This window comes from Periophthalmus magnuspinnatus, chromosome 22 (assembly GCF_009829125.3).
Source record: "Periophthalmus magnuspinnatus isolate fPerMag1 chromosome 22, fPerMag1.2.pri, whole genome shotgun sequence".
Classification (NCBI taxonomy): Eukaryota; Metazoa; Chordata; class Actinopteri; order Gobiiformes; family Gobiidae; genus Periophthalmus; species Periophthalmus magnuspinnatus.
The window spans coordinates 24,873,559-24,894,418 of record NC_047147.1 but is presented as its reverse complement, the minus strand read 5'-3'; the positions used below and the strand labels follow the sequence as shown (position 1 = coordinate 24,894,418).

The window sequence follows — 20,860 nt, the reverse complement described above, 5'->3', positions numbered from 1 at the left end:
AAGGAGAGAGAAGAGCAAGAGGTGAGAGTAAGGAGGGAGGGAGGAAACGAGAGAGAGGGGAGAGTGACAAAGAAAGGGGAGAGAAAATAAAGAAGGGTAAGCGGGAGAGATGGATAGACAGATAGAGGTAGAGAGGTGGATGGAGTAGAGAAGGGAGAGTGAGAGATGAGGAGAGTGAATTAAGGGGGGAGGGATAGGGAGAGGCGGTACAGAGAAGTAAGAGAATCTTAGAGTAAGGGAGAGAGAGAAGGAGGAAAGGATGGACAGAGAGAGGAATAGGAAATGGGGAAGAGGAGGAAGAGAAAAAGAGGGGAGGAGGGAGAGATGTAAGGACTGGAGAGGAGGAGGGCGAAAGAGGGAGAGGAAAAGAAGGGGTGGATAGGGTAGGGGGGGAGAAACAGAGAAGGGAGTGTGAGAGAGATAAAAAGGTAGAGGGATGAGGGGATGAGATAAAGAAAGGGAGAGAGGGGGTGAGAGGGTAGGCAGGCGGGGGGACAGAGAGAGAAGAGGATAGAGAGGATGAGGAGGAGGAGGAGGAGGGAGTGCTGGAGCAGGACAAGTCAATAAAAGAGTCTCACAGCTCAACGACTCGAGACCTGAGGCTCAACAAGGAGCAAAGACCAGTTTAAAACTCCCATATTATATTATTCTGTTTTTGTGTCTTTAGGCAAGACACTTCACCCACCTCTTCAAAAACTGAAGAGGTGTCGCCCAGGCATGTTTGAGTAATCTAGTGATCTCTCCTGAGCCCTGGCAACATGGTGATATAAATATGTAATGTGTTAGCAATTAATACCTCATAAAAGTAAACTACTCCCTCTTTAATACCCCATACAAGTAAAATGCACCTATCTTTCTCATTTTATAACTTCATTTTCATCTAAATCATTATCACAATTTTATATTTCTATGCTCAAATCAAATCCTAGTGTCAAATATTGAACAAAACCTGAGCTCTGCGTCACTCATTGAAAAACAGTCAAAGCTTTATTCTCTAAAAGGAGTCCATCGATACAACAAAGAGGTGATTACGTCATGTACTCTCACGCTCTGCACATTCAGAAAAGCAACAGGACGGTCAGTTCCACATGAATTCTGAGATTGACGCAATTCAAACATTCAGCGAAATTAAAGGCTTAGAGCAAATCACAGACTACAGCTGTTTAGGAGATATAAGGTCCTAAGCCTTCCAGATGCCCTCCCTGTGTCTCCATGGGCTCTCATTCTGTGTAAAAGCTGCTAACCCTGTAGCTTAAACCTCTACAAACATGTTCTGAAATGTCCCTGTGTGTCAGATGCCCTCCCTGTGGGCTCTTAATAGGCCCCTCAGATCTCCAACACTCACACTAGGCAATGTTGGTGTGTCAAAGTGTCTTGCCTAAGGACACAATGACAGGTCTCAGTGGGAATCAATTCTTTAGAAATCAATTTATCAGTATGGGGGTATCAGTATTTTTTGATTCAGTGATCTGTGTCCCTGTTCAATCCTTAAAGAGGCGCTGTACCTGATTTTTACTGTGTTAAAAACATGAAAAGCAGAACTAGTTCATTTTTTCCTTGTAAACAGCCATATTAGTTTTGGACCATGCATGTTCCTGATTGGTTAATGCACCTGTCAATCACACCCATCTGAACTCGTCAGTGACCAGGCGCACATCTTCATAAAGTATTGGACAAGCATATTCCGGGTCCCATGCATGTCCAAAGTTACACCTCATTTATCTTATGAATTCAGACCATCCTAATTATTCACCACAATGAGTTTATAAGCACTTTTCACGACTTTCAGAGACCAGAGCGTACCGTCGCACACTTCCTGATTATCAGACAGTAGAGACCTTTAGACTGCGACTGGCTCTGCTCGTCTCATCTGTCTGTGTCATGCTGCATTTCATGTTTGTGTCACAACAGAATCTCCTTCTGGCCATGTTTGACCTTTGACCTTCCACTTTTCAAATCAAACATCACACTCAGACTCATGTCCTCCCTGTGTTACTGTGGCAGAGTGGTTAGCCTGTCTCCAAAGTCAAACCCACAAATGTTCTTTCTGACTATTTCTATCAGTGACAAGGTTCATTCTCCCGCTGTATTTATCCAAACACACCACAACGTCTGGGAGGGCATCTGACACACCACAACGTCTGGGAGGGCATCTGACACACCACAACGTCTGGGAGGGCATCTGACACACCACAACGTCTGGGAGGGCATCTGACACACCACAACGTCTGCAGATTAACTAGAGACATTTGACCTGCCTCCATCTCACACTAGTACAGATCACTGGAAACCTGATTGTGAGTATAAATATTTTCAACCAAGTAAATTATTACAAATCCTCACTTAAAGGGCATGTGCATGATTTTTTCTCCATGTACTTGTGCAAAACTCGTCTTGTCCCAGTCTAAGTCCACTGTGTACTGTGTGTATCTAATAATAAAGCAATTTACTGCCCGATAATCATGTATTAGCATTCTAGTTGTTGTTAGCATGACTATGATGGCAAAACCCTACTCTGGAGTTGTTAAAAGTTCTTATAAACTCATCTCTGTGAATAATTAGGATGTTCAGAATGTTTTTACGACAGTAGAACTGAGGTTCAGAGACTTTAAATGTTTATTAAATGTTCTATCTTTGTATATTTCCTTGTACATTGTCCATTTCATGCTCAGTGATACAAACACGTACAGATGTTGTGATGTTATATTATCGTCACTTGGAGCAGTCAAAGGTCCTTTAAACCCACAGGCTAAACTTCATATACTATATTACTCTGCTGTACAGGCTACTATCCATCAGTACTGCGCAGTACTGCTGTCAGCATGTCACTGATGGGTAACGACACTTCACCTTCAAATTCAGCTTTACGTAAACAAGAAATGTATTTTTACTGAAAAATGAAACGCTAATCATTAAATCTATACAGTAAATGCAGACTGTACATTCTGCACATTCATAAAATAAATCCTAGTATTTTGCATTTTTTAAAGGTTATAATCGATTCACTTCCACACCAGGTTGTTGGCAACTTAACCTCAGCTCCAACAATGTGCACTGAATTTACACCTTTTACAACACCCAAAGACACCTCCAAGTTCATTCTTCAATCACACAAGGCAATGTCAGTAAAGTGTCTTGCCTAAGGACACAGCAACAGTTTGCACTAGAGCCACTGCTGCCCCCTACGGCACAGCGCCCGGCTCTGCTTAGCTTCAGAGATCAGAGAAGATCAGGCAGTAGCAAGGTTGTTGTGGCAGTGGTAGTAAACTAGTGAAGTAGTAATACTAACAGTAGTGGAATTAAAATAGTCACTGTAGTAGCAGCAGTCATAGTAGTAGTAGTAGTAGTAACAACAGTAGTAGCAGCAGTAAAAGTAACAGTAGTTCTTACCTTTGGTGTTCTCGTCCTCGATTGGCTGCTTGAACAGAGTGATGTCTTTAAACGTGCAGAGGAACAGAACTACTTTGTCGTTCTCGTTTCTGATGGGAGCCACTTGCATGTAGAACCACACTGGACTTCCTGTAGATAGGACACAGATTGGGCAGGGTCAGGGTCAACTCTCTTTAAATACTTTGGTCTAATCCTGGTCTAATCTGGGATATTTTAAAAACTGCATTATGATTCACTTTTGAATTGTTAAATGTGTCCTCTGCATTTGACCCAACTTTAAAGCTGGCAGGAAAAAAGTAAAGATCTGGGTACTGGTTCAAGATAAGGCCTGGTCAGTGAGTTAAGGTGCTGGGTATCCCTCATACCGCAATGAGCAATTACCAATTAAAAACAAAACACTACATCTTTTGACGGGTGAAATGTCCTCAAAATGGCGCCTATTAACAGAAAGTTGAAACCCGTCAAATCCTCCAGCTGAGGTCCTGACCAAGACCAGCTCAACATCTGAAGACGGGTCCCACTGCTCCTGACAGATTTAACCCAGAGACACTGGAGGATGGGTCAAATGCAGGTTTAACCACAGACACTGGAGGATGGGTCAAATGCAGGTTTAACCCACAGACACTGGAGGATGGGTCAAATGCAGGTTTAACCCACAGACACTGATATAATTGTATGTGGACAATAAAATGTATCTTAACCTTAAGCTGCACAAGGTAATTTTTCTGGTGGAAGGTCTGCCACCTGCTTGTCTCCATGGACATGTTACAGCTTTGCCTAGAATGTTCCACAGTATGGCATTAAACTTAAACATAGACACCACCAGGCCAAGTTACAGGTCAGATCTGAGGACCCGGCTCACAGTAAGAATCCATGTTTTTCAAGGTCTTTTAGAGCAATAAAAATCCTGCAATTCAATAAATGCAAGATATGTTAGGTCAATGTCACACTGGGTAACATTTCAGGTAAGGCAATAACATCTCCATGGAGACAAGGAAAGTTACATAATGCAACTTTAAAGAAACAGTCTTGGAATTGAACCTGAGACCTTTTTGCTGAGAGGAGAGTGCATTGAAAGAACAGTTACTATAAGGATCTTTTACCCTGATCCTATAAAACACAATGGTGTTTTTTACAGCAGAAAGTCTCTGTGTGTAACTGTGTGTAACTGTGTGTAAATGTGTGTAACTGTGTAAATGTGCGTCCGTGTGCCAACAGGACAGCCCCATCAGCAGAAAACCCCACTCTAAAATAAGACCTTAAACGCACCGCTCCCCCACAATGCACTGTAAAATGAATCAAACTAATCAATCCACCAACACTGCAAAAACACCAAGATCAATCCTGAAAAGTGCTGACGGACCGCCAGACGCTACAAGAAAGGACAATAAAATGAACAGAGACAGAAAGAGAAAGAGAGAAGAGCGAAAAGGAGACAGTGAAAGAATGGAGAGGACAGAAAGAGAGCAGAAAGAGAAAGAGAAGGGTGGGTGAGAACGAGAGGGTGAGAGCGTGAAAGGAAAGGAGAAAAGAGAAAGAGAGAGAAGCCGGAGAAAGGAGAGAGAGGGAAAAAGATTCAGACAGAGAGAGAGAGAGAAAGGGAGAAGACAAACTGAAAGAGGGCTTGCGGTGAGAATGATAGGAGACAGAAAGGGAGGAGGAGAAGGGGGTGAGAGGAGGAAGGGAGGGAAGAGAGGGCGAGACAGAGAGAGGGCAGAAAGAGACGAGAGAGGAAACGCAGCTACCTCTAACTTAAAGACATTTGAATTGAGAATATTAATCTTGATTTGAGTGTTGCTGAAAGTTTAAAACGTTTTTTAGTTTACAGCTTTCATTTCATTTCTGACAGGTGATTGGCATTGGCCGTGTAGTAGTTTGCAAATTCACTTTTTTCAAATGTAAAATAGCTAAATGTATATTCTCAAGTATAATAAAATGAGCTCTTTTTATGACGATCGTGTAAACATACAGTAAGTTCTATAAACTGCCATGAATTATAAGTTATTAACATCAATATATTGTCCATGATGAGAGGAGCTGTCCATGGTGCTGAACTAAGACCTTTTGTTAAGATTGTGTTTGTTTGTTTTGTTTTTTGTTTTTTGTCCCGCAGTTTGAAACCCTGGCACAGACACAGAGCGGTGACTCACGATTCTTTCGGTACAGCAGGATCTCAAAGCAGTCGGACTCGTAGTTATCAAACGCCTCACGCACTTTGTCGATGGTCTTTTTATCTGTGAGCTCGCCGTACATGAAGCTGAGGAGAGAAAGAAGCGGGTTAGAACAAAACAGACAAGAAATTACACTTTGGACAAAAACACAAGTCATGTATTTATTCACTTTTATGACAATAATGTAAACGTGATATTCAAATTACTTTACATTGCGGCGCACTACTACAATGATCATCTCGTACATCGCACTGACACATGGGCGAGGTGGAGAAGTGCCTTGCCAAAGGACACAGCGGCATAATGGACTGGCCTGAACTCATATATCAAACCACAGACCTTCAGGTTGGAGGACGCTGTAACCAATGAATGTCTTAAAAAGGAGGTTTACTTCTATGGGGTATTAAAGAGGAGGTATTTACTTCTAAGGGGTAATAAAGAGGAGGTATTTACTTCTACGGGGTATTAAAGAGGAGGTATTTACTTCTAAGGGGTATTAAAGAGGAGGTATTTACTTCTAAGGGGTATTAAAGAGGAGGTATTTACTTCTAAGGGGTATTAAAGAGGAGGTATTTACTTCTAAGGGGTAATAAAGAGGAGGTATTTACTTCTAAGGGGTATTAAAGAGGAGGTATTTACTTCTAAGGGGTAATAAAGAGGAGGTATTTACTTCTAAGGGGTATTAAAGAGGAGGTATTTACTTCTAAGGGGTATTAAAGAGGAGGTATTTACTTCTAAGGGGTATTAAAGAGGAGGTATTTACTTCTAAGGGGTATTAAAGAGGAGGTATTTACTTCTAAGGGGTATTAAAGAGGAGGTATTTACTTCTATGGGGTATTAAAGAGGAGGTATTTACTTCTAAGGGGTAATAAAGAGGAGGTATTTACTTCTAAGGGGTATTAAAGAGGAGGTATTTACTTCCATGGGATATTAACTGTAACACGTGACATATTTATATCACTGTTTCCTTTTATTGTTTTGAAAATCCTATATTCAAAAACAACATATTAACATGTTTTATAAGTTTCTGTTTTGTTTTTGACGCCTCCCTCCATTTGCTCTCTGTGCTAAGTCCCTCCCCCTTCACAGAGCTGTCACAACACAGTCCGTGTGCATCTCGCTAATGAAACTACTGCACATCACATCAGGTTTGTGAATTTGTAGACATGTTTTTGATGAGAGAACAACATTATATCATGGGAGCAGCAAACCCTGGTGTGGCTAATGAGCAGCTGAAACTGTCAGGTATGAAAAACAAACTAAAACTTGGTCTGAAAAAAGAATCTATTAAAATAAACGATCTGAAGACAAGAACAAAAACCCTGGATAAACCCCCCAGACCTTTAGGTTGATGGGCGAATGCTGTAACCCCTGAACCTCAGTTACGAAACAGATCATTTTGAGTTTTCCCAAAGTTCAGCCCATTTGGTTTAACATGATGAAAATGAGCACTATCTTAAAGAGAGGGTATTATACAAAATGGTTTTATAATGTTGTTCCCTCTTTAATACCCCTTAGAAGTAAAATACCTCCTCTTTAATACTCAATAAAAGTAAAATACCACCTCTTTAATACGTATTTTATTGTAATTATATATATATATATAAAAATAAAAATAAATGAGGGATGGACAATATGAAAATAAAAAATCAGTTTCCGCACATTTTGATGAATCCTGGTTTTTGCTTCTTGTTACTTTGTCTTGTTAAACACAGCCTTGTTTCAGAGCAGACTCACATATATCACATATCACACAGTATATACACTTACACACACATTATGCCTTAGGCCCCTCTCAGAGTAATGTGTTTTTAATGGCACCATTTAAAGTGGAACTCATAAAAGTGTCTCTGAAACAGCCCCAGATTCCCACATTACAAAATGATTTCAGTTTTGTTTAAGTTTTGGGAAAGTTAGTAACAAAAAATTGTCATATATGTTAACATGTAGTAAAGTACAATTTACCTCTGAAAATATCTGGTCACAATCTAAACAGGAGCTCTTGTTTTGGTCTTGTTTTGGTCTTGTTTTAGCCCTGGTTTTGTCCTGGTTTTCTCCTGGTTTGCCCTGGTTTAATCTTAATTTAGTCCTGGTTTACCTCTGGTTTAGACCTGGCTTAGTCATGGTTTAGTCCTGGGTTAGTTCTAATTTAGCCCTGGTTTAGTCCTGGTTTAGTCCTGGTTTAGCCCCTGGTTTAGCCCTGGTTTAGTCCAGGTGTAGTCCTGGTTGAGTACTGGTTTAGCCCTGGATTAATCCTGGTGTAGTCCTGGTTTAGTCCTGGTTTAGTCCTGGTTTAACCCCGGTTTAGTCCTTGTGTAGTCCTGGTTTAGCCCCTGGTTTAGTCCTGATTTAGTCCTAGTTTAGTCCTGGTTTAGTCCTTGTTTAGTCCTGGTTTAGCCCTGGTTTAGCCCTGGTTTAGCCCTGGTTTAGTCCGGGTGTAGTCCTGATTTAGTCCTGGTTTTGCCCTGGATTAGTCCTGGTGTAGTCCTGGTTGAGTACTGGTTTAGCCCTGGATTAGTCCTGGTGTAGTCCTGGTTTAGACCTGGTTTAGTCCTGGTTTAGTCCTGGTTTAGTACTGGTGTAGTCCTGGTTTAGTCCAGGTTTAGTCCTGGTTTAGCCTTGGTTTAGCCCTGGTTCAGTCCTGGTTTAGTCCTGGTGTAGTCCTGGTTTAGTCCTGGTTTAGCCCTGGTTCAGTCCTGGTTTAGTCCTGGTGTAGTCCTGGTTTAGTCCTGGTTTAGCCCTGGTTTAGCCCTGGTTTAGTCCTGGTTTAGTCCTGGTTTAGTCCTGGTTTAGTACTGGTGTAGTCCTGGTTTAGTCCTGGTTCAGTCCTGGTTTAGTCCTGGATTAGTCCTGGTGTAGTCCTGGTTTAGCCCTGGTTTAGTCCTGGTTTAGCCCTGGTTTAGCCCTGGTTTAGCCCTGGTTTAGTCCTGGTTTAGTCCTGGTTTAGCCCTGGTTTAGCCCTGGTTTAGCCCAGGCAGTTGGTTTTACAGTACATATGTTGCAGTTGAGTATTTTACCTGCAGGTGGAGCTCTTCTGCATGACCTCTGCCCTGTGGAACCCGGACAGTTTACAGAATCCATCGTTGCTATAGACGACGGGCCACTCCACAATCTGAGCGTTCCCCAGGAGGAAGCTCGTCTCTGGGAAAAACAACAGACACAACAGCTCAGAAAATGTTGAAGATGCACTGAGTAACTTCTGCTGGACAATCCTGCTTGTCCATTTAAGTATAACACCGTTACTTTTACCAGTCAGTATAAAGTAGTGTAAAGTAGTAAACAAGTAAACAAGACCAAAGCGACAGATTAGAGACAGTGACTTTAAAGGCGACCAATCAGAAGCAGCTCTAGGCTATTTTCAACACACAGGAGGAAATATGCAGATTCTTGTGGATTTTATGGATATACATCATTATTTGGCGACTCTTTGATGTCTCTTTGTTCTGATGTCTGTGCGTTTGGTAAATGTTGCTTGTCCACAGTCTGTTGTGTGAAGTGGACAGTGGCTTGTCTCTGTGTTGTGACTGTGCAGTTGTGAGTCCACGTTGGTGTTTTGAGCTCTGTGGGGGAGGATAGTTTATAAAACTGCTCTGGATGGATTTGGTGATTTTTTGTACAGGACAAATAAGGCTGAATAGAACTTACACCTCAGCTTTTCAACAGCTGAGGTGTATTTTTGAGGATTTTTTTGTAATTTAATAGTTACTTTATCTGATAATTAGTTACTTTCATCAGTAACACAATTACTTTGGGAGAGAAGTAATGAATAACTATAACTAATTACTTTTTTTGAAGGATCTTGCTCAGCAGTGGAGATGAGCAAATGACATGTCCAGGCCAAGTTACAGGACAGATCTGTGGAAAGGTGAGCCCACCCACAGTACAAATGCATGTTTTTAAAGTTGTTTATGATGTAATAAAACACCTGTGATAAAATAAATTGCAGATAATTAGGTTTAATATTTTTTCTGAGCTGGATCCAGTCCAATCCAGGATCAGTCAAACACACATGGATCTCTCAAAATACCAAACTGAATTGGCCAACAATGAACAAAAAACAGTTAAAATCTCATTTAAGTTGCAAAGATATGTCCCTGTTTTGAGCAGAGATGCTCAGAGGATGAAGGAGATCAAAAGTGTATTTACCCAGAGCAGTGATCAGAGTCAGAGGCACTCTGACACACAGACACAGACAGACTATATTTATACTTACACAGACTGGAAGAGGGATCAATGCAGCTTTATGGGAGTCATTAAAGGAGCACTGACGGACATTAGCAGGGCCAGATCAAACTGCAGGGGGGGCTAAAGTCACTAATGTGATTTATTTTCTAAATACACTATAGCTGTATGGTATCTGTGCAATCCCTCAGTCATCCAGGTCTGATCCATAGCAAAAGAAAAAGAAAATATGTCAACTGGACAAAAAGTTGTAGTTTGCCTGCTCATCCAAGCCACTTCTTCAGCTATTGTTTACAGTTTTTGTTTGTAGGCTAGGTCTACTGAGCTACACTAAGTGTGCACTGTGCCTGAGTCTTAGCATAGTCATTCAAACCTCTAATGAGTGATTTCACGTCTATTAGCATCCTGTCTAGCTCTATTGTTCTCTTTGTTTTGGGTCTGAGGATGGAGTTATAGATGGGTATAGATGATGTCTAAGGCCCCCATTTCTCTTTAAGGAAGGATTCTCTTTCCTAACAAAAATAGCTTCTTTAACTCCGCCCTCAAACCATTTCTTTTCTCTGGTTAAGATCTCACTATCTTCAAAGGAGTGGTCAGTGTCTTTGAGATGGAGAAGTACTGTGTTGGTTCATTCTTTTATGGATCGGCTGTTTAGTTTCTCCAATGTAACGCTCACTGCACTCTTTCTCCACGTGTTGCTCCTCCTTCACTTTTCCCTCTGTGTTTGAGCTCTGTGTTTGTATCGGTGTATGAAAGAAGCAGCAGTAATACTAGTTGTAGTATTAGTTTTAGGGTTGTCAAAAGTGTCGAACATCAGATTCTAATCAATACTAAAACTAGAATCAAAACTGTTAGATCTAGATAGGAGAGGCAACCCTACTCACAGTAAGAATGCACATTTTTCAAGGTTTGGCAATGAAAACCCCTGTATTGGCATAAATTGTACATAGATAAGTTTATGCCAGACTGTGGAATATTGCAGGAAAAGTAATACCATCTCCATGGAGACCAACAGGTTACATACTCTGCACAGGAAAAATTACAAAACAATATATATTTACAGTTTTGTCCTTAATTTTACAGTTCAGTTTACTTTTGTGCAATACCTGAACCTCAACCAAGTAATTCACAGACACATTTCAGCACATTCCTGATGGACTACAAAAAATATTTAATTTGAAAGAAAATATATATTCTTTTGCCAATTTGGCCCACGCAGCAGTTAGACGAAGCAGGAGTAGTGCTATAATGACTTTGAAATCCATCATCTACTCTATAAAAATACTATAAATTGGCAGAAGTGGTGGAACTCAATCGAAGTCGAACCATTAAATGAACATGGCAGCGAAGCATTGTGGGAGACGCGGTTTACGGGGGTCAGACTGTGAAAGGAAACAGCCGATTCAGACTATTATCTAATGACCATCTCTCCTCTGAGCAAATCTACACTGAATCCAAGCGCTGACACAGACCCAGGCAGTTTCCTCCTTTCCTCTTTCATCTCAGACCAATTACTGCCACGTCCGAGCCAAAATGGCCGCCCGTGGGTAAAGCAAGGGTTAGGTGGACAAGACAGAAGAGGGAGAGGTTTTTACAGAAAGGAGCAGCTCAAATTCAATATTTCTGTGGTTAGGACAATAACAGGTTTTATTTCTTTTGTTTTAAGAATGCTATAACAACAAAACACTAAGACCGAAAGATATTACGATGTTGGATCAGGACTAAACAAGGTCTAAATTAGGGATGAACCAGAATTAAACCAGGATTATAGCCCGGTCTATCCCAGGACTAAATAAAGACACAGAGAGATCATACACACTCCACTCAGAGATCAGGAGTCAAACCCACAACCTCCTGGTCAGAGGGGGGAGGCAGAATAACCACTCTGCCACAAACGTGCATTATATTTACTGATTAATTAAACCATGACTCAGCAGATTTTCAGGTGTAAATATGACTCAGCACAAATGTAAATGAGAGAAAGCCACATGAGGAGACCCTTAATGAAGAGACAATTATGAAACATTTTGAATAGAAGCAGGATTGAACCAGGACTAAACCAGGACTAAACCAGGACTGAACCGGGACTGAACCAGGACTGAACCGGGACTGGACCAGGACTGAACCGGGACTGAACCAGGACTGAACCGGGACTGGACCAGGACTGGACCGGGACTGGACCAGGACTGGACCGGGACTGGACCAGGACTGAACCGGGACTGGACCAGGACTGAACCGGGACTGGACCAGGACTGAACCGGGACTGGACCAGGACTGAACCGGGACTGAACCAGGACTGAACCGGGACTGAACCAGGACTGAACCGGGACTGAACCAGAACTGAACCGGGACTAAACAGGACTAAACCGGGATTGAACCAGGACTACACCGGGACTGAACCAGGACTAAAACGGGACTGGACCAGGACTAAACCGGGACTGAACCAGGACTAAACTGGGACTAAACCAGGACTGAAACAGGACTGGACCAGGACTAAACCAGGACTAAAACAGGACTGGGCCAGGACTAAACCGGGACTAAAACAGGACTAAAACAGGACTAAACCAGGACCGAACCAGAACTAAACCAGGACTGAACCAGGACTAAACCAGGACTGAACCAGGACTAAACTGGGACTAAGCCAGAACTAAACCAAGACTAAACTAGAACTGAATCAGGACTAAACCAGAACTAAACCAAGACTAAACCAGGACTAAACCAGGACTAAAACAGGACTAAACCAGGATTAAACCAGGACTACACCAGGACTAAGCCAGAACTAAACCAAGACTGAATCAGAACTAAACCAGGACTTAAACAGGACTAAAACAGGACTAAAACAGGACTAAACCAGGACTGGACCAGGACTAAACCGGAACTAAAACAGGACTAAACCAGGGCCGAACCAAAACTAAACTGGGACTAAACCGGGACTAAGTCAAAACTAAACCAAAACTAAACTAGGACTACACCAGACCTACACCAGAACTAAGCCAGAACTAAACCAAGACTAAACCAGGACTAAACCAGGATTAAACCAGGACTACACCAGGACTAAGACAGAACTAAACCAACACTAAACCAGGACTAAACCAGGATTAAACCAGGACTACACCAGGACTAAGACAGAACTAAACCAGGACTAAACTAGGACTGAGTCAGGACTAAACCAGGACTAAACCAGGACTAAAACAGGACTAAAACAGGACTAAACCAGGACTACATCAGGACTAAGCCAGAACTAAACCAAGACTAAACCAATACTAAACCAGGACTAAACTAGGACTCAACCAGCACTAAACCAGGATCAAAATGAGGAAAATACAGCTCTGATCCATGTCTGACTGTCACTGTAGCTCTATCAGACATATGTGGACATTTTTACAGTGCAACATCTTTGGTCCAATTAGAGTCAGGTCCAGTCTGACCTGAGGTCTGCCCCCGGGTCCAGACCGGAGCCTCGGGCAAGTCTCAAATACACGTCCCCACTGTCGCATGGAGAAAGAGCCTCAGTATATTCACAAATGTTTCCCTGATCATTTCTATCAGTGACAAGATCAATTCTCCCACTGTATTTATCCAAACACACCACAGCATCACACGGGAGGGCATCTGCCACAACACAATAAACAACAAATTAGTTTAAATAAATAAGATGTAAAAAACGCACAAATGTTACAGAAAAAGCAGCAGCATAAAATCAGAAAAACAGAACCTAAGGTGATACTGACAAAACTATATATGTCAATCACATTGTATCCTGATACGATTCCTTGATATTATGTCCAGCGGAAATCTAGACTACTACTACTCTAGAACATGTGCACACATGTGAACACGTGCATGCATGTCTATGGAGGAATGTTCAGCAGTTACCATGGTGACACAATGCACACATCAGCAAACACTGACAAAAACTTTTAAAATCACCTGAAAACTCAAGAAAAAACACAAAATGGATTTAAATAGCACATTTTCAGGAGCCTGTGATCAGCACGAGCTTCAGGAGTTTGATTTTCAACAAAAAGATGAGAGAGACTAACTGAAAAACTGTTGACTAACGCTAGCTAGCTTGTGACTAATGTTATTTGAGAGGAACTTGTTTAACGGCACAAATCAGCTCACCTGGTGTAGTCAATCTTTATAGTTTTTTTTTTAATTTTTATTTTTTTTTAGGCTTTAATCTGAGTCGCAGCTCAGATTAGTTTAATGTGAGTAACAGAGCTTCAGACAGAACAGTGCTTACAGTTAGCATCACACCCCCAGAGACTGTTGATTATATCAATTGCAACGTATCAATTGAGGTTTGAGTATGAAATGAGTATAATTACCCACAAAAGTGCAGAAATATATCTTTGTTTCATTTTCATGTTTGGCAGCTCCTTATGTTGCATGGTTATTGTGAACTATAAACTCTTCAAAACAACATTCACAATATCGCAAGAAACTGTTAGGCCTGGTTTTGAGTTTTCCACACATTTCATTTGGGTAATGGGCGACAATTAGATCTGGACTGGTTAAACCAAGTCTAGGTTGAGCTCGTATAACTGACAATATACAGTGCCTGGTCAAAAAAAAAGTCGCCACCAAACATAAATAAGTTCACACATCATAATATTTTGTTGTTCTACCTTTAGCTTTGATTACAGCACACATTCACTGTGGCATTGTTTGATTTATTTCCATCAAGTGTTGCATTAATTTTTCACTCAGATGTTGCATTGATGCTGGTGGAGTCTGACGCTGCAGCTTCTCCAGCACATCCCAAAGATTCTCAATGGGGTTAAGGTCTGGACTCTGTGGTGGACGATCCATGTGTGAAAATGACGTCTCATGCTCCTGAACCACTCTGTCACAATTTGAGCCTGATGAATCCTGACATTGTCATCTTGGAATATGCCCCGTGTCATCAGGGAAGAAAAAATCCATTGATGGAATAACCTGGTCATTCAGTATATTCAGGTGTCAGCTGACCTCATTCTTTGAGCACAGACAGTTGCTGAACCTAGACCTGACCGACTGCAGCAACCCCAACATATTTGCTTAGTTAAATCCAGATGACTTTTTTTTGGCCAAGCAGTGTATTTAGGCTGAGTTCCTCTTTCAAACTCTCTCTCTGTTCCACCTTGTGATGTCATGTGGTAATATGGGAAGTGCTCCACTGTGTTTTTAGAAACCATAAAAATGCATATATATATATATATATATATATATATATATATATATATACATACACACACACACACATTAATCGGGACCAGGCAACTACTTTGACAAACGGTTGAATTACTTATTGCTTCCACTTGAGTAAATAAAATTAACTGATAAAAATAATTTTAAAAGTCTTTATTCATTTTAAATGGCTCTGTCCAATATATTTGTTTTTATTTAATTTGCACATTTTCCAACATTCTAGAACTCCTCAGAGCTGCCGTCACCGTGGAGATGGTGGATGTCATGGTGATGGTGATGTCACAAACTGCTGTGTGACATCACCGGGATTCCCATCGTGATTTGTAGTAGTGGAGACACAGCTCAGATATCTTCATTTTGAACCAAACCTTTGTCGGAGACGCAGCTCAGATCGAGACAGCACTTCACCAAAGACTTTGAATCTCTCTACTCCACTGTACACACACAGCTTCAACATGGCCGCGCGTAGCTACATGCCAATCATCAAACGGCTGTACTCCGTGGCATACACACTGGGTCTGCCCGTGAACTTCACGGAGTCCACCCTGGAACGAGACTCCCGCACCATCTTTATCGTTCGTGCTTCTGTCGGGAACTTGTGGGGAGAAGTGCACGGGCCCAACAGGAGGGAAGCCAAGACCCGGGCCTGTGTCCTGGTCCTAAGGCTACTGGACGCAAACAAGAACCAGGTCAACGCTGACGGGGACACTGACGTCCAGCCCCACAGCCGTCCAGACTTCGGTCTGGGCAAAGACCCATGCACTCGCCTGTCCGAGTTGCTCATGGCCCGGAAACACCCGCCCGCCCAGTATCGCCTGCTGGAGGGCATGGTGGCCGGCGACCAATGGGTCTTCTCCATGGAGGTGTCCCTGGACCAGTACACTGCGGTGGGAAAAGGAGGCTCCAAGAAGGAGGCCAGGAGGAGAGCAACTGCAGCTCTGCTCCAGATGATGGGCTACACAGTCCCAGAGGAGGACCTGGCCCCACCTGCTCCTCAGACCACAGCAGAACCTGCTCCTGAACAGGAAAACACTCTGGAGAACCAGACTCCAAACCAAACAGCTTCAGCCCAAGAGAGCAGATGCATTCTACCTGCTCACATCCTTCCAGACTTCCGTCTGGAGAAGGACCCCAGCACTCGCTTGTCCGAGCTGCAGATGATCCGCAGAGAGAAGCCCCCCGAGTATCGCACGGTGAGCGGGGAACTAGTGAACGGCAGCTGGGTGTTTACTATGGAGGTGTCCCTGGACCAGTACACCGCCTCTGGCTCCGGTCGCTCAAAGAAGGAGGCCAAGAGGAGCGCGTCCACTGCACTGCTTCTCATGATGGGCTTCACAGTCCCAGAGAAGGACCTGCTCCAGGAGAAACCTGCCAAAACTCCGGATGAGACACCAGACTTCCACAAAGGTCCAGTGGAAAACTCAGAGGACCTAGAAACTCCGACTGAGACCCAGGACCAAGTGGAAGCAGAAAAGCTACAAACTCCAGAGGATGAATACCGTCCAGTGGAGAGTCCAGAGGAGGACCAGAACCCAGAACCAGTGTTAGCTGCAGAGTCCACTCAAGCTCTAGAGATACTTGGACTTTCAGAGGAGGAACTGGGGGAAGAAGATGGACAGGAACTTCAATGCTTAGAATTTACTGAAGAAGAGCTCAGATTTCTGCAGTCCTTTGATGGAGATTGGACTGACAACGGAGGTCTAGATGAGCACCCAGAACAAGAGGCAACACAAAAATCAGAACATCTAGAAAAGGAACTGATGAAAGATCTCGACTCAGCTCCTGAATCCAGGGAAGCTCCTGCATCCAGAGCTCCAGAGACAGTTGGACTTTCTGAAGAGGAGCAAAACATAGCGTCAGAAGAAACTGGACTGAAACTACAAAGTCGTGAGGATTCTGTTCCAGAGGAGAGTCAAGAACAGCTCGATTGCAACTCAGAGGGAGACCAGAGTCTCTCTTTAATGGAGGTCCAAAAACATCTCCAAACTCCAGCAGAGGAGCCAAACCCAGAGGAGGTGGAGCCCCAAATTATAGAGGACCTAATAGTAGAAAATAAGTGTGAGAAGCTGCAGACAGAAGAGCCAGCCTCAGCTCCAGAGCCCACTGCAGCTCCTCAGGCTTCACAAACCCTGAGCTCAGTGGAGAGCCTAGTGATCCACGCTCTAGTCAAGAAACTGCTCCAAAAGCTGCCAGCCAGAATGAGGTCCTACCACGACGCAGTAGTGGAGACTCTGGAGAAGGCTCTGGACCAGTTCAGAATCCCAGATGGAGTTTACCTCAAACCCAAGAACATCAAGAAGCTGGGCAAAGCTGGAGCCAGAGACTTAATTTACGAATACGGCTCTGTCTGTAAGCTCCTGAAGATGGCTTTAAGACCAGAGCCCACAGAGTTCCAGCAGGACGCCATGAAACATCTGAACATGCGCCTCACCACCTTCAGGAACCGGCCCAGAACTGGTCTGGCCCGATTCTTTTCCAAATGGGACAAGCCCAAGAAGAGGGCCTGTTAGACAGCGCCCGTGCGTCCTTGAAGAGGAGTCACTTGTTTGGGAGGGCATGGTAGAGAAGGGTCAAAGGTCAACACCTGGACACTTTTGAAGTCGAGGTGATGAAACCTGCGATTCATTTTCTACTATGGACCATTCAAATGAGGATTACAACGACTCTCTGAGAGGACATGTGACCTTTATTCAAAATGCATTCAATAAATAAATACAAAAATTCACCCCAAAAATCATTGTTTTTGTCTTTTTTCTGTCTTTAAAATGCTCTGCATGAGAATGTGACTTTCTGTTTATTGCCTTAACATTAATCATTCATATTTCGCTTTACACAACATTCTAGAGGGATAAATGCATTTCATTCCAAAGTTTTTTTTCTAAGAAAATACTCCATGTTTCTAGGTCGTCTTCAGTCTTCTTCAAACCGGGTTATGGAAATGTCTCTGGTTTCTGTCATTATTTAAAAGGCCTGTACTTGATTTTAAATGGCTTGAGATAAATTTCCATTATAATATGCAATATATTGTAAATATAGATACAAAAACTGACTGAAAAAACATATACATTTTACAGAGGTTTTGGTTCGGTAATAACTAATAGAGAAGCTCCTTTCATCCAATCAGGTGCATTGTTACTAAAACTCAACTGCCTCACACTGTGATGGACACGTGACTCTGTCACGGAGCTTTACAACAGAGACAAAAAAGCACATCTTAAGCAGAGATATGAGAAACATAGAGACCAAAGGACTATGCCAGACACCTGCTTCTGTGTCAGGACTAAACCAGGACTAAACCAGGACTAAACCAGGACTAAACCAGGACTAAACCAGGACTAAACCAGGAGTATATCAGGACTAAACCAGGACTAAACCAGGACTAAACCAGGAGTATATCAGGACTAAACCAAGACTAAACATGGACTTAACCAGGACTTTTAGTTGTGTGTTTTCAGTTGGGATTTGAGTCAGCCCTGAGTCTCCTGCACCAGTGTGAAAAGTGTGACCTCCAAACTGGACCAGGGCCCCTCAGTGAGACTCTCAGTCTCTCCCTCTTCTCTCTCTCTCTCTCTCCTCCCTCTTTCTCAGCTCTCTCTCTCTCTCTGTCTCTCTCTCTCTCTTTTCCTCTCTTTCTCTTCTTGCCTTCCTTGTTTAGAAAAGTAAAATCTCTCCTATACTTTGACCCAGTCTCTAAAGTGAAGAAGTGGTCACACTTTCACACAACTCACATCATTGGGACTAAACCCAGACCTAAACCTGGACTAGACCAGGACTACAGTCGGACTAAATCAAGTCTAAATCAGAAAAAGAGGACTCATCCTGGACATACACCTAAAACACAAGTATTATTAATGATACTTATCATTTGGTCTGTGGCCACAGTTTCCCTGAGGCAGACTGGCAGAGATGTGGCTGCAGTTTTTCATCTAAACCTACTTGCCCAAGGACACCACAAGGATTGAACCACCAACCTCAGAGTCAGCGGGTCCAATTTTCAACCAATAACTGCACTTTAAATTAAAGCATGAAGATCAGATTATGAATGAGCCCATATTACACTATTTTTGATCTTTGTTCTAATGTTGTTTCTTCGTCACAAACAAACCTGGAGCTGTGTTTTGTTTCATTCACACGTTTAACACAAAACCTGCACACACTGCCTGGACAAAAAAAAGGTCACACACTAAATATTTGGTTGTTCCACCTTCAGCTTTGATTACGGCACATTCACTGTGGCATTGTTTCAATTTCGCTTCTGCAATGTCACACCATTTATTTGCATCCAGTGTTGCATTAATTGTTCACTCAGATGTTGCATTGATGCTGGTGGAGTCTGACGCTGCAGCTTCTCCAGCACATCCCAAAGATTCTCAATGGGGTTAAGGTCTGGACTCTGTGGTGGACAATCCATGTGTGAAAATGACGTCTCATGCTCCTGAACCACTCTGTCACAATTTGAGCCTGATGAATCCTGGCATTGTCATCTTGGAATATGCCCCGTGTCATCAGGGAAGAAAAAATCCATTGATGGAATAACCTGGTCATTCAGTATATTCAGGTGTCTGCTGACCTCATTCTTTGAGCACAGACTGTTGCTGAATCTAGACCGGACCAACTGCAGCAACCCCAACATGTTTGCTTAATTAAATCCAGATGACTTTTTTTTTTTTTTTTTTTTTGCCAGACAGTGTATTAGCCATCCTGAACCAGATTTAACTCAGAAAATGTAATTGCTTCTATTAACATAATTAGGCCTAACCACCCGATAATAGTGCGTAAAATTACGCGCAGCGCTCGACTAAGCCTCGTTATTGAGGAAAATGCAAGAGGTAAAATCACATCAGAAATAGTCTTTTTAATGTAAAGATGAAATCACTATTGACAATAATCCGATCATTGGGTTTAGCCTATAGTCTAGTCATTTTGTTTATGCAGCGCTGTGGTTGATTTGAAATGTTCTATATAAATACATTTGACTTGATTATTATTATTGACCACAGAATGCGTAGAAACGACTGGACAAATTATCTAAAGGTTAAATGATTCTAATTGACTGCAGACTTGCAAGTTTCTCACAAAAATCAATTCGTAAATCGTTGCAAGTTCGATCGATAAGTTGTTCAGTTGTGTCCAGAGTTACATGTAATACCGGACTGATCACAAACTTTTCCATGGCCTAAAACCGCTTCAAAACCAAACCTGTTGTAGTCTTCACAGATGAAGGCGTTTTATCCAAGGCAAGATTTTAGTCCAAGAAACACAGCAAATATTAAATTGTTTCCAAAATTGGCAAAAAATAACCCGGTAGATCCGCGTAAAAGCTCGTGCGTAAAACCATATTTCGGACCGTAAATCCTCGTTACATCCGCTGGTTTCTCGTCTCCAAACAAACTCACCGCTGGATCTCCTCACGATGTTCTCCAGGAAGGTGTTCTGCGGCGCCACCAGCCCGCGTTTCCCGCCGGGCATCGTGCTTCTGAGGCCGGCTGCTGAGGCTGAGGCTGCTCGGTGTGCACCCAGAGCGCATGGTACCGCGAGCTCCAGCGGCTGCACGCGACGCACTGACGGAGAGGCGCGAGAGCAGAGGAAAGAAGAGTGTGAGAGAGAGGGAGGGAAAGAAGAGGGAGGGAGAGGAAAGAAGTGTGTGAGAGAGAGGGAGGGAAAGAAGAGGGAGGGAGAGGAAAGAAGTGTGTGAGGGAGAGGGAGGGAAAGAAGAGGGAGGAAGAGGAAAGAGGTGTGTGAGAGAGAGGGAGGGAAAGAACAGGGAGGGAGAGGAAAGAGGTGTGTGAGAGGGGGAAAGAAGAGGGAGGGAGAGGAAAGAGGTGTGTGAGAGAGAGGGAGGGAAAGAAGAGAGAGGGAGAGGAAAGAGGTGTGTGAGAGAGAGGGAGGGAGAGAGGAAAGAGGTGTGTGAGAGAGAGGGAGGG

The 20,860-nt window shown here is 42.8% G+C and overlaps 1 protein-coding gene across 1 annotated transcript in view; it reads right to left on the bottom strand.

Annotated features, from left to right (window-relative positions):
• kcnh5b (potassium voltage-gated channel, subfamily H (eag-related), member 5b) overlaps positions 1–20,405 on the bottom strand; it is an 84,029-nt gene extending 63,624 nt beyond the window's left edge. The window contains exons 1-4 of the mRNA XM_033987799.1: positions 20,333–20,405; positions 8,579–8,702; positions 5,541–5,647; positions 3,391–3,519 (exon numbers count right to left, since the gene is read on the bottom strand). Coding sequence (XP_033843690.1) covers positions 3,391–3,519; positions 5,541–5,647; positions 8,579–8,702; positions 20,333–20,405 — 433 coding nt within the window. The remainder of the gene's footprint in view (positions 1–3,390; positions 3,520–5,540; positions 5,648–8,578; positions 8,703–20,332) is intronic.
• Positions 20,406–20,860: the final 455 nt, after the last annotated feature.